Consider the following 14671-nt stretch of genomic DNA (forward strand, 5'->3'; position numbering starts at 1 on the left):
CTCAGCTCTCCTAATGCAGTCTGTTCAGCAAAGGGGCCCTACTCCCAGCTTTCATATTGTTGGAGCCTAAGATTTCGCTTCATTATGGGAATGTCTTTCTAGGACAATGGGAGGCAAAACACATGAAGTCTCCCAACTATGAACAATCTCCGCGCTAACAAAAACGTTAGACCCACTGCCTTTTGCCGATACTACTTGTATTAGCTGCTAATAAATTTCATTTAAGGAAAACTGATCCAGTTACAATGTCAGGGCACATTTTGGGGTTTATTTGGGAAACCATAAAAATGCAAGCTTGGAAATAAATATTGCCAGCCCCATCAGAATTACAAGGCCTGTATTAATTCTGCAGATTTTATGTTTTTCATCTAGAGACTGTGGCGGCCTCCGAGAGAAATAAGGAATAACCGGGACTGAAATGACCAATTCTGCATCTTAGTCCTGATTTCTTCTAAGGGGAACATCAGGGTCCTATTGGCAATTCCAGTTAACTCCACCGCCTTAGGTTACCGATTACTCCAGTATCGGTAACTCTGGAGAGATGGAATTACCAAATCTCGCCTCGGAGAGGGACCTAGTAATGAGGTCATTAGCCTTCGGGACAAATAGCTCAGCTGTCAAAAGGCCAATTTTTGTATTTTTTCTGAGACCATTATCTGTCCAGTTTTCACAGTAGCTACTTCGACCCCCAGCTCCCTGCCATGAGATGAGTGAGCAAACAGTCTTGTAGGATTCCAAATGAAATACAGCTATGTCTAAGCAATAATTTCTCATCGGCACACATCAGCTCAGCACAAACACTGTTTAGGTCCCAATCGTCTGCTACACAGACAAGAATAAAGGACGGCACTTTCCAGTTACACCCTTTGATTCTTTCAGGCGCCAGACTGTGAGTCTCTGACTTGAAAAAGGCAAAGCCATAAAGGATTTCACAGGTTAAACCTCACTGCATCAAGTGTTGCTCCAAGTACAAGAGACCTGTAAGGGGACAGAGAGTAGACAAAGCTACCAGGGGGCTCTAGAAGTCAGAATCCACAAACCGTACAATAACCACTCTTGGTCGCTATACAGCAGGTTGGGCATTGCCTGTGTTCAGATCTGGGTACAATATGGCAGCTAGCAAGCGGTTTAAACTCCATAGGCAGGCAGCATCTATGGAAAGAGAATGATGAGCAATGTGGGGCATAGGAGACTTTACAGCACCCTTATTTATCCGGGATCTCTCAGCAGAGTTTGTGTTCCACTGGCAACGGAAATCCAGCTGCAGCCAGTGTCCATACAACTACACTGGTGGGCGATGGGCACGACTGCCAGCATCCAATATACTTAATTACTTTGACAGTGCTTCCATTAATGTGATTTGGTCCTGGAAAGCAGCGTGCACTTATTGGCTCCTCCTTCTCAATTGAGGCCTGGATCATGAACTCCGCCCTCCCACACAATAGCACAGCTCTGTGGTTGTGCCAATTTCCTCTCACATATTTGCAGTGCTGTTTCATGAAACTCCTTTGCTGCCTTGTACTAGGCCTGGATGTGTGCCACAAATGTACACAGTACTCTGTGACTCATTGCAGTGTAAGATGCAAGGCAAACATCACACAAGTGTTAAAACATGAATCTGAGCAGTGAAAGTCACTTGACTGTTCGGCTCCTCAAACCCTGCATTGTATCTTGTAGAATTTCTATAGTGCTTTCCTGCTTTTTATAAGAAAACAGTGTATTAAATATTTCCAGCCACCAATGAGTGCCAAACCCATGCCATATTACCTACCAGCATGGAAAATATTGCTAATACGATAGATCAATTCCTAGCACCTGTCCCAGGTGAGATCTCTGCGTAAATATCATGTCACTGATTTGTGTCCCCTAAGTCTTTCATAGGATTGAGTGGCTAAAGAGGGTGAATTTGAGTTTGACAATAAAGGTGCCATTTTTCAAGCACCTAGAAACAATTCAGTTTAGGGCACATCCTACATAAATGGTAACTGGATCTGATCAGTTGCAAGAGAAAAGCTTTAAAAGGCTTACGCCACCAACATATGTAGTAAAGAGGGTTAGTGATATGCATGGCTCTCCTGCCCCATGGACAGTGGCACAGCGGCCAGGGTGCCTGACTCCGGACCCACAGGGTTCACAGTTCGATCCCCGGCTCCGGCGGCAGGTCAGCACAGCACCATGTGACTCTGGGCAATAGCTTGCTTAATCTTACCGACGGTCCCCAGCGCCGGGACACCTCTCTGGAGGTCGTTGTGAGCTTTACAAATGCTGGCATTTACATTTACAGTGCACCTCTGGATTTTAGTACCTAATACATTCCTGCAAGGGAGAAGGGACCATTTTAACCACAAAATGTGTCCATCCCACAACTTCCACTGCTCTGTGTGGTCATGTCTTCTATGGGGAGAAGATGTGGCTACTGGCAATAGATTCAAAAAGGTTAGGGGAGGAGATTGAATATCTGCTTCTTTCGGCTTCTAAAGCTAACAGTATCGTAATCAAAGGGGAATGAATCACTTGTGTTAATGTTCCAGAGCCTCAAGAAATTTGTATCGGAGACCCCAGGCTCTCCCAGGTGAAACATTTCGACCAAACCATCAAGTGTTGTGAATCAATAATTCATCCTCTCAAAGAACTCAGTTTCTTTTAACCTTATCCCTCTCTTGGAGAAAAATACTCAAAAAACAGGAAAGGAGATAATTTCAACTTTTCTCACTACTGTCGTTATCCGGACAGTCTCCCTCCTGGTGGAGGACAGTAGATCACTTGGAAAACAGAACACTCGAGTGATAGACCTTATGATGATGCTGTCCACCAAACCACACTAGTGGAGAATTAATATACACAGCATACTGTAAATGTGTAGCTGAGGGTCTCCAACAAGACTTTCCTGAGGGTCTGGAACATTGACACGAGTGATTCATTCCACTTTGATTACGATACTGGCAATAGATGCCCACCTTGAACCATTGGGAACCAGAATCCAATCCCAGCCTCATTGCCACATCCTGTGTGACTGGGCAAATCACGGTATCTCCCTATGTCTAAAAAGCTGAACGTTGTCTGGTTCTGTTGTAAGGTTCTCTAATGCCCTCGAGTGAGATTTGCACTACAAAAATACTGCAAAAACATGAAAGAGGGCAGTCACTGATGAAAGGCTGCTGCTCGATCATGGATGTTGCTTAGGAGTCGCCAGGCTTTGCAGCTACTACTAGTGACCTGCACATCGGTACCCTTGGACTGCAACTGCTAAATCTGGTCTGAGGATCATGAAGGATGTAACAGGAAACAACTACACTTAAGGCAGTTTTCACTCCTTGCGTGTCTCTCATCCACTCAGCTAAAGTGGGGGCCGAGGGAGGTGTCATCTCTGATGTCATTGTGTGTATAAAACCGGGCATGAAGTCCCTTTCGGTCCCCTGGCTTTTTGTTGCATTGATGTCCCTGTGCTCAATCAGTCTGAACCAGACACAGACTGAAGTGCACGGACTGGAATTACTGAATCAAGCTCCTGGTGGCAATTGCCATAAGGAGGGGCAACGACCTGCCTACATATACTATTATTCACCCACTAAACTAGGATCATTGGGAGAGGATTGTGTCAAACTCAAGCCGACAAGCGAAGTGGATTGATAATTATTGTGCAAAAGGTATAACCATCACAATGTGTGTGAGCAAAGCTATTGCGATGGACAGGAAGATGTCTTTTTTTTTAACCCCTTGCATGCCCTTGACGGAACCACTCCGTCATGAGCCACGGGCGCTGTGTGCTCATGACGGAGTGGTTCCGTCATGCTGCGGCCGTTGCCGGCCGCTCCGCCCACGCGGCGCTAATTCCCCGCCTGTGCGGGCGATTAGCGCAAGTGGGTGGAGTCATGACGGAACCACGCCGTCATGAGCACAGCTCGCCCGTGACTCATGACGGCGTGGTTCCGTCATGAGCATAGCGGCGCCGTAAACCCCCCAAACCCCCCCAGCGCTGCGGCGGAATTCGCGCTGCAGCGAAGGGGTTAAAAGCACCCAGACACCACAACATAAAGGTTATGCAATGGACTGGTCAACACTAGCTGCCTTAGAGTGTGAAATTTTCAACAAAAGATACAGATCTTGTGAGAAATATGGGTTCAAACCTCAAACTCTCTGATGTTGTGTCATTCACATTTTAGTTCCGGCCATTACAGCATACAGAGCGAGGCAGCCCACTTCAGCCATCGACTAGCTTTACTGTAAGGGACAGCATTCTGCTTGTTTACAAAGAGCACATCCACAGAGTAGTTCCCTTTAGTTGCAGGCATTACTATGGCAATGTGCACTTTTTTTTAGATCAAAAAGTATTTCTTTTTTTGGTCGTTTTTAGGTCTCACCTAGCAGAAAGCAAGCTGTCTGGTTATGAAAGACCTATTGTGAACTTACAGCGGGCTTAGACCCGACTGTTGTTTACCATTCTTTGGCTTTATTGCCATGCACATTAGCTTGCTTTTTATGTGTTGCCTTGTGTGGACTTCCCTTCCTATTCTGAGTTCGTCATTGGCCTGGAGGATAGCCTCTTTACTTGGGTCCTTTCAATGCTTACTTCAGGGAACTGTACTTTGCTTTTTGGTTAAGTACTCCGTGAGAGTACATGAGTTTTCCAGCTGTCTCCCTCACATACTTCCCTTCCCCTCCTATGCTGAGCTCTGCGTTGCTCTCTTTCGCTCATGTACTTCTCATTGCCACCTCGATGTTGCGCTCAACCATGTCTGCTTCTCCCTTGAGTGTTGTTTCTCCCAGTCTGCTCCCTATTGCCCCCCCATCCTCTTTTATTTTTTATTGCTTTTGCTGAGGACAGGGCAGCAAATGGCTGCTAGCCCATCCACCTAAAAAACTATTTTGCGCTATGTCTATTCCTTTAAAAAATAAATTACCAATCCTTCTTGACTGGTAAATTATAAAAAAATAAACAGTGCCTGCGTCATTTTGTAGGCGTGCATGTGTGCACCTACAAAATGACACAGCTGCGTCATTGGATCTCTTAAGTTGTATTCCTTTTTTTTTTAGCTTTTTTTCATGTCACAGCGTCTTGCTGATGCTGTACATTGTGGCTACAAAGCATTGGCAAAGCCGGTAGGTCAAAAGGAAAGACCTGCGGTCTTTGCCAATACTTGTTTTTTTATATTTGGGCGGGCACTCTAGTTCCTCTGACAACAGTTCTACAAAATCCATAACTAAACTAAACAATCAGAGACAAAGCCAATGCCAGACAAATTGCCTTTGCCAATGCTGGTTTCATTTGCATTCCGAGATTATGAGTGCTGAATTTCTCATGGGATAAAATAGAACTGCAAGTCCCAGAATGCAGCACGAAAACTTGGACTGAGTGACCTGCTCACACATGAAATAAGGAAACTTGAGGGTTGTATTCCTACTCAACAGATAAGCATCCTTCTGCTCAAGCGAGTAGACAGAAAATGAAATTAGTCCCCACTTTGAACCAAAGCTCTGATGGCATCAAGGATAAGTGAACTCAAACCTTCCTAGAAGTGCTCCCTTGCCTCTTCCATCCAAGCATCTATCCATGTATCTTTTCACCCTTCCATTGGTCCTCTGATATCCACCATTTCAGTTTTACCTTCTGTCATCCATTTAGTCGTCATTCAATGTTCACCATTCTGTTCATTCACACATCCACCACATATGCATCCATCCATATATCCATCCACCCATACATTCATCCTTTGACTTACACAACCATCAATAAAGTCTTTCATCCATCAATTGTTCCTTTTTGCCATCCATCCACTCAGATATCCATTTACTGACATTCTTTCACCAGTCCATCCATCGCCCTCTCAGATGTACACTTACCCATCCATCCACCTCTCCTTTAACCCATCCATCCACTTCTCAATTCACCCACCCACACATCCGTCCTATCACTTCATATCTTTCTTTTCACCCTTCCTTCCTCTCACGTTTTCTTCGTTTAAATACTTCATTCTTCTTTCCCTTTTCTATTAACACTTTTCTTTATTTCATCCCTAACGAGTTAACTGGGAACCTTAGCGTGTCGAGGTGCACCCTGAAGTGGCCCATAGCGAGGGGGGGGGCGGCGCCCCTGCTTCTGACTGAGCAATTGCCTGACCTGGTCATGATCTTACATAAAGACAACTTCTACCGTTTATTGCAAATCCTCGACAGCTTCTGCACTTGTTGCACCCACCGGGGCGCGCGCATGTTTGAATGCTCAGGATCCGTGAAGGGGCGCCTGGGGTGGGTGCAGCCGTTAACCTGGGGCAGGAAGGAGCGCTCGCGCTGGCACAAAAAAGCACCGGTACTTGCACAGATAGGGCGCGCGCGGTGCATGTTTTTACACGTCCAGGCACTATTAGCACAGTTGCTAGTCTTCGCCTGGTAATTATTTCCGGCTCTTGGTAACAATCTCTTAAAAAAGCGGAAGCACCGATTTAATAGAGGTTGTGATCTGAGCCTCTTCTGAAACGCCGAAGTCAGGCGAGGCGCCTGCGATGAACTCATAAAAGGGATCTGTGTGGGGTCATTTAGGGGCTGGGTTCCAGCGTGGTTAGGGTCAGCCGCGCGCACTCCGGAGATGGGAGGCTGCGGGGGCATTCCTTCAGGGCTGCGAAGGGTTAAAAGCTGAAGCAAGTTACTGGCAGGCAGGGCTGCTGGTGGGCTTTATTGTTCGGCCCCCTTTCTCACGGCTCAAGAAACGTAACCCCCTCCCCAGCCTCGGGCCAGCTCCGCGGCACCACAAAAGCCAGAGCTTCCAAAGGGATTTATTTAAATGCCGTGCCTCTCTCAGCTCACAAAAGTCCGAGCAGAGAGGCCAGGCTCCGCGGAACCTGCTGCGGGCCTGACGAGGGCACCGGGGCTGCAGCCAGCGCCATCGAACCTGCCGCTACCAAGTTTAGGGGCGCTGCAGCCAGGGATAGGCCCACAGCAACTGCACTGAGCTCCGTCACATCTCCGGCTACTAAAGCCAGGGGCATCAAGTGGGCAATTAGTGCAAGAGTACCAGCTGCATCCAGCTTCATGATGCTGCAGCCCGGACAGGTGCCACCAGGTCTTCAGGCAGTGGTGCGAGAAGCCGGTGTTCACCCAGTTTCATGATCCTGCAGTTAAGACAGGAAACGCTAGGTCTGCAGACAGTGGTCAAAGCACCTGGTTTCATGATCCTTCAGCCACGACAGGAGGCGCTAGATCTGCAGACAGTGGGCAGAGCACCTGCTCTGCATCCGGGGCAGAGGGGACTAGGTCTGTATCCAGTGTCATAAGGCTGCAGGCCGGAGTGGGCCACTGCGTTTGCAGACAGTGGCCAGCCAGGCGGTGCAATGGCGGGGGGTGGGGCGGGGGGGAGGGCTCGATCCTTGCAGACAAGTATTCAGAATATTAGCTTTACAAACGACATGCCTGGCACAGGAAATCTGTAAATATGCTTTGCAATATTAAAACGTCATAGAGATCGTTGCTTGCTTGGAATTCCTCTCCTTTCTCTACAACAAACATTGTTAAAAGCCGCGACCCTGCCAGTGCTTAGTGCGACCCTGTGAGGTGAGGGCGTAAAAGAGGGTGGCGGACTTTACACTCACTCTCTGCTACAGCCTTACAAATCTTCAGCTCTTATCCGTAAAAGGCCCCCAACCCTCACGGCAGTAAAAGTGTCCAAATCCAGCACCTGGCCCACTACCCGACGCCGTTCTGTCCTCTCGACGCCCACCCTCTCCTCATCTGACATGGCGCACACCCGCTCTCAAAATATGGACTTTCTGGCTGCTCTGTGGTCGTCGTTCCCGACAGACAGAAATGGGTGGGGAGGAATGGGGGCAGGCGGAACACGCGTCTCTCTCGGCAGTTGGGGAGGACCCGTCTTCTCGGCGGGAGAGACACGTGTCTGCGGGTGGAGGGTGGGATTGGGTATTTCTCGTATGGCCGAGCAGAGGGGCCGATATAACTTTAATTCACGTTAACATGAGCGTGGGATACTAGGCGATGCCCGCTTATGTCGCAGGAGGCGCTAAAACATGGACGCTTTTAGGTACTGGGCACCACGACCACCAGTACAAAGCACCTCCAGTTACCTCATGGAGTGAGTGTGTCTCCTAACAATGCAAACTGAACCACACAATCTTACAAGATTAGCTACACATCACCTTACAGAGACAGAGGTGACCGGTATGTTGTGTAAAATTGTAGAGCTTGGCTAATCACCCGTGAGAGTATCCAGGTGCTGAGTAGGGCAAGCAAGGGGGAGGCGGCGATCCTGCCTGCTTCTCTGGAAGAGCCATGTCTTAAGTTTCCATCAGAAGTCCAGGAGGGGGGGGGGGTCTGAGGTGTTTTTGGAGGTCATTCCAGGTCTTGGCTGAAAGGTACTAGTGAGAAGGAACATCTTCTGCTTCTGGTCTTCTCAATGCGAAGGAGGTGTGCTCTTTGCGGGACACGGACTGAAGGTGTCTGGTGGGTTGGTAGACGTTGAGGTAAGCTGGACCGGTGGTGTGGAGAGATTTGTAGGCATGGATGAGTAGCTTGAACTTACATCTTTCCTTGCCTGGGAGCCAGAGGAGCTCGGTGAGGTGTGGAGTGATGTGGTTATTTCGTGGGATATTTAAAATGAGTCTGAAGACTCGTTCTGGAGGGGTTGAATTTGGCGTAGGACATGGGCTGGGTTTCTGATGTAGAGGGCGTTTCCGTGATAAGAGTCTAGGTGAGCGTTCGTCTGCCGTTCAGGGGGAACCACATTAAAATCTTGTGCAGCATTAGCAGGATGTGGAAGCCTGATGAGGAGACAGCGTTGATCTGTCTGCTCATGGGAAGGTTGGTGTCCAGGTTGATCCCCATGGTCTTGGCATGATCCGTAGGGATCAATGGGGGGCCAAGTTCAGTGGACCACCCAGAGGCGTGTCAAGGGGAGTGGTTATTGCTGAAGATTAGGACTTCGGTTTTGTCTGTAAAACCTTACTCTGCAGGAGGCTGGCCAAGACACCTGCAATCAGCAGGGCCCTCGCCGGTGCCCTGTGCTGGTTTACCGTGACTGTGTTTGTGTGTCCCCTGCTTACATTTCAGCAGTAGCTGGCTCTTTCTTGCATGTTTGCCCCCATGTTTCCTCCTTTGCTAGCTGTATCTGCTCACATAACCTTGCTTGTGTCATCCTACAGAAACACGAATGCCCCATTACCGTGCTGCAGTAGATGGGCCCTGGTTATCTGGCAGTTGGGGGGGGGAATTCTTGCTCCTTTACCTTACACTACGACCACAGCATGTCTTCCTACCTTTGAGCCAGGAGTGTACAGTTGATCCCTGGCGCCCATGAATCAAAGGTAACCCTTCCACCCCCCTCGATTTACAGGTGGTCCTTGCTCGACCCCAGTCTGTGTACATCTCAGTGTGACTGTCTGACTCAATTCATTTTTAGGGATACCCTCGCCAGGTTTTGCAATTCTGAGGGTTGCAGTGGTTTTGCTTCCTATGACTAAAAGAGGAAGGGCACCCACATGATCCCTCGACTGCCTCGCCCGTTGATAGGCGAGGGCCAACAATTGTGGGGACAATAGCCAAAAGCAATGTGATTGATATCTATTGAATTTTAGCAGGAGCCAGGCAGCTCCCTAAATGTATATGAAATCTGCTTCCAGCCCCGATTGGCAGGATGGGCACTAAGGGGATGGCAGGGTCACCTGCAGGGTGACGAGTCAGCCATAATTAAGGCAGGGTGGCCTGTGAATTGGCTTTTTGCACTATCTGGACAAACTGCAGCTCTCTCACAGAATGGATGAGCACTTTGTTGACTCTCCCTAGCCCTACACAGATATTCAGTACGGGGCAGGGGGGTTAAGATGGGGCCTGCATGAGAGGACCTTGTTATGGCCCAGTTGCCAAGGCCCTTCTCCCAAAGGTTGCAAGAGATCTATCATTAGCATCAGCTCTGGCACAGTGGTTTGGGCCCTGCTTTCTAGTTGACCCTGTGCTCCTAGTGTAGGTGGCCAAGTAATTTTGTCCAGAGTTAAATTCAGTAAGGAGCCCTGGAGTTGGCAGAAGAGGCCCCTTTCGGGTCCTTGGTGCTGGAAGGGCCAGCAGGGTGGCCATTCGTGGCTCTGGGTGATACAATGGTTAGGAGATTGATGTCTAGTTATCTCTGCAGGGTTTGAATGACTTATGTTAATAATCTGTATGGTTGATAATTGTATATGCAATGTTTATGTTTTTATCTCCCATTTGCTATAAATGCGGCCTGAGAAGTGTTTTCTCCAAACCATTATCATCGACTCTGGCTAATTTGTCTAACTGTTGGGTAGGGAAGTATTCCTTGATGAGTCTACTTCTTGGCGGTCCCCACCCTACTTGGAGGAACCGTCACTTACACTTGGAGTAGGCTTACACTATGTCCCTTTGAGCCGAAGTAGGTGTGCCCTGGGTCCCCTCACTTAAAAAGGGGTCCGCCTTGCAACTGGTGTACCCCTTACATATCCACTCACCTTGCAGCAAGTCCTACCATCAGCAAGCGCGCCTTCACCGCAGTAGGGAGAGAACATGCCTTGAAGTTTTGCAGTGGGCGAGCCCCTTGTATCTTTAAAGTAGGTGCCCCAGTCTTTGTCTATGGAAGCTAGGCGCCCCCCCACACAATTTACTTCCAGTAGATGTGCCCGATTCCTACAATCTAGAGATTGTACCAGGGGCCCCATTGCACTACCATAGACGGGCTCTAGTGCATCTTACGTCACAAGGGGCACGCCCATTTCGTTTTCAGTCAGTGTTCCCTGTGCCCCCTGATCTTAAAAGAGATGTGCCATTTACCATGTTGTAGGTGTGCCCCATATATACCGCCTTGCTTTGCAACAGATGTGCCATGTGCCCCTTACCTTGTACTAAAGTGTGCCCCATGCAACATACCCTTGCAGTGTGCTGCCAGTCCGCTTACCCTGTACCCATGCACCGTGAGAAGACCCGAAAGGCTAGGCGTTCCCACATGTCTCTTTATATTACAGTACGTATGTCTCTCGTGGCCCTTAGAAATCTATGTGTTTCCACAGGTCTCATCATGCAGTAGGTGTCTCGTTATACTGCAATTTGCATGTCTTTCGTGGACTTTAGAAAGCTATGTGTTTCCACATGTCTCATCATGTAGTAGGCGTCTCTTTATCATTCTTTAACTGTCTCTCTCGTACCCTTTTATAGCAGTCTCTGTCACCACTACACCCCTTTACCTTGCAGCAGGTGCGCCCCCACAACCAACAGCCTTGCGGTATGCACCCCTATCTTGCCACAGTATCTGTGAACCCCGTATCTGTTACATCGCACTGTGGTGCTCGCCACAGTGCCTGCAGCCTTAGAGTGGGTTAATTTGCAAAGGACACGCCTACATTCGTCTTCTCACAGTAGGTGTCCCAGCAGGCAGGTTTTTCTCGCAGTAGGCACCTCCTACGGGCGTTACCTCGCAGCAGAATAAATGCTCCGAACAACCCTTTTGCCTTGACATGAGTGTGCCCCTACAGCAGACTGGCGAATGCCCGTGTTTTTTTTTGTTTACGTGTGCTTACGCGCTCCATTACCGTGGAGTGATTGTTGTCTCACATGCCCCTTACTCAGCAGCAGTAGGCATGCTCTCCACCTTTTAGCAGAAGACATGGCCCTCTTACCCTGCCCCAGGGGAGGTGCCCCTGTACCACATACCACACAGCGACAGGTGTGGCCTGCTGCCCATAACTTGCAAAAGGTGTGCCCCTGAACTTACAGAACACGGTGTGCCCCCTTAACTTGTGCCCCTCCCTCCGTACCCCTTTTACCTTGCACGAGTAGGTGTTGTGCACCGGGTCCACGTTTAAGATTTCCTCCACGGTCCCGGTGAGTACCACATTCGCCTCCTCTTCCCGCCTCTCCAGCTCCCTCTCAGGGCAGGAGGCCGCCGAGCCGGGGCACAGGGCAGCCAGGGTCAGCAGGGCGAGCCCCAATGTCCTCCAGCGGCTCCCCATAGCGAGCAGAGCCTCCTCCGGGCGGGGATCCTTCCAGGTGCGGCGCTGGCGGAGCAGGGCAACTTGGTGGCGCCCGGGAGAGCCCTGCTGTTTCCTGGGAGAGTCTCGGGGGAGCAGTGGAACTTTGGGAGACACCCGTCCCCTCGGACTCTTCCTGCGGGAGCAGCGGGGCTCGGCAGTCTCTCGCGGCACTCGGCAGGGTCCTGGGAGGGGTGCAGGATGGGTCCCCGGGTGCTGCCCTGCTCTGCGCGCGTCCTCCGGGGGTCCGATGGAGCGGGTCGGCTCTGGCGCAGAGCTTTGGTTCTTGCGTGTTCACGTAAGAGTCCCGGGAGTAGGAGGGCTCGTGTGTAGCGCCCCGGTACCTCTGCGTCCCCTCGGCTGCCTGCTTCCCTCTGAGTGCTCCCGGGATCCTGCCTCGCCGCGGCTGCTGCACATTTGCATGGAATCTGAATTGCTGATAAGAGGGGAGGGAAGGGGGCAGGAGGGCCCTGCCTGCCTGTGTCTCCCCCGCCCTCCCTCTTCTCGCTCTCTCACTTTCCTTATTGTGGAGAAACGCCACCCCCAGGAAACGCAGCCTCAAATCAGGTTAATGGATAATCAGGAACGCGCAACGTGATGTGACTTTTAAAGGTGCACGGAGTACGCCCTGCATGCAAATTGGGGTTCGTGGGGGCTGATGCTGCTGTCCCCGCAGCCTAGTACCTGCCCTAGACGTCCGCGAAGACCCCCTCCCCCCCCATCTCGCCCCCAGTGGGCAGATTGTGCTGTGGAATCCCGTGCTCGGGACAGTTTCCAACCCAAGTCTCCCCTGCATCCCATCTAGAAGTCTGGGCTCTAATATAAATATAATGGCCAAAGATGTCCACTCTTGGACAAGGGTCCGAGTAAGGCCAGAAGCGCCAACCACAAACTCGTCTAGATGTGTTGTTCTTTCCGCACTCCCATCACGAAGCCTGCACACAAGTACCAATGGGCACGTCTTGTGAAGACACTGCAACACATCTTAGAGGAGAAGTTTATCCGGATTGTCCCTGCGTGTGGGAGCAGCAGAGGAAAGAAACCACGGAGAGTTGTAATTCAAACTGGGAAGTACCAGGCCTGAAGTTACAAGAAAGAGAAGCCCCGAGACTCTGAGTGGTACCCTAAAAGGTCTCCGGCAAGCCCCGTGAGAGTCAGACCAGAACCTGAGAACAAAGATGTCTTCTCCAAACCTATCTTTACAACAAACAAATGATGGACGGAATGCTGACAATGCAGACATTCTCCCCCAGTCAAGAGATCTGGGTTAAATCCATCGTTCTTTTGCCCACTACGCCACCCCAGTTTAGACATGGCCATATGCAAATCAGTCTTGACCCTGTGCCTCATGGGAACAGTCCAGCCCGAACTGCCAAGCCTTGGCTTCCCTGGACCGGAATCAAGCATCCTAGGACCGGTTTCTGGCTATCAGCCGTCATCAGCCAGGATAGCTTGACTCCAGTGGCGTAGTGAGCACGGGTCCCACGTCTGGGAATACCCATCCCACTTAGGGCGAAAAGCGTTACAACAAACAAATGATGGACGGAATGCTGACAATGCAGACATTCTCCCCCAGTCAAGAGATCTGGGTTAAATCCATCGTTCTTTTGCCCACTACGCCACCCTAGTTTAGACATGGCCATATGCAAATCAGTCTTGACCCTGTGCCTCATGGGAACAGTCCAGCCCGAACGGCCAAGCCATGTCTTTCCTGGACTGGAATCAAGCATCCTAGGACCGGTTTCTGGCTATCAGCCGTCATCAGCCAGGATAGCTTGACTCCAGTGGCGTAGTGAGCACGGGTCCCACGTCTGGAGGGCGAAAAGCGTTACAACAAACAAATGATGGATGGAAGATGGACACACCAAGAGGCCTCGGCCTGGACCTTAAGTATGATCTAATGGTAAGATATCACAATAGATTACTGAGGCCAAAGTCAGTCTATCGGGTTCATCGGCTGAGGAGTTAGGACAATAGGGCCAGAGGCTGGCCAGCAAGCTGTTGACATGTCCACTGTGGAGCAAACACAAAAAACATCTTCAGCTGAACAGTTCCTGGGTAGGCGATTAGCACAGTAGTCTCTAAGACCATTGGATGAGACATTTCCGGTAAGGTATGTTTTCTACCCTCTAAGGATGAAGGTCTAGAAGCGACTGCAAATATCTCTTTGAACCATGTCCAAGTCAAAAGGTAATTATCAGTACAAAGAAAATTGAGCATATTGTCCACGAACAAGCCTGTTAAATTGAGGACAAGAAACCACAGCCTCAGGCAGAATTACATTTTGCGACTTGGGTGTGCACTTTAATTTCATACACAAGGGGTCTTTTTAGGTCATTAGATGCAATCTGGTGCCTCCTTTAGCCAAGTGTGGCAGTTCCATAAGACAGCTGTATAGAATGCCCTTATTGTAGCACCCACACTAGGCAAATTGATATTCTTGGGAATGGCCGAAAACAAAATCATAGACAGTTGTTCTAGTACTTTCCTCTAATGGAGGAGTTCCTGGCACACGCCCAGGATGTTCAAGTTCTGAAGAGAGACTGAGGTTGGCACAGGCTAACAACCAGGGCCTGGGACACCTGTTCTTTCAGGTGATAAATTACCTGGAAGGTATTCAGATGGGTAAGAGAGGCATTAATGGCTGGGCACCCATAGACTTACAAGATGAAGCTGAGGACTGATTTACGATGTTC

General features: G+C 49.7%; 1 protein-coding gene across 4 annotated transcripts in view; it reads right to left on the reverse strand.

The window, feature by feature from the left end:
• AGRN (agrin) overlaps positions 1–12470 on the reverse strand; it is a 726538-nt gene extending 714068 nt beyond the window's left edge. For all 4 annotated transcript variants that reach the window (XM_085609660.1, XM_085609659.1, XM_085609658.1 and 1 more), the window contains exon 1: positions 11772–12470. In XM_085609660.1, coding sequence (XP_085465786.1) covers positions 11772–11957 — 186 coding nt within the window. In that variant the 5' untranslated portion in view covers positions 11958–12470. The remainder of the gene's footprint in view (positions 1–11771) is intronic.
• Between the last annotated feature and the right edge of the window lie 2201 nt (positions 12471–14671).

The sequence above is a fragment of the Triturus cristatus genome, chromosome 1_2 (genome assembly GCF_964204655.1).
Source record: "Triturus cristatus chromosome 1_2, aTriCri1.1, whole genome shotgun sequence".
Lineage (NCBI taxonomy): Eukaryota > Metazoa > Chordata > Amphibia > Caudata > Salamandridae > Triturus > Triturus cristatus.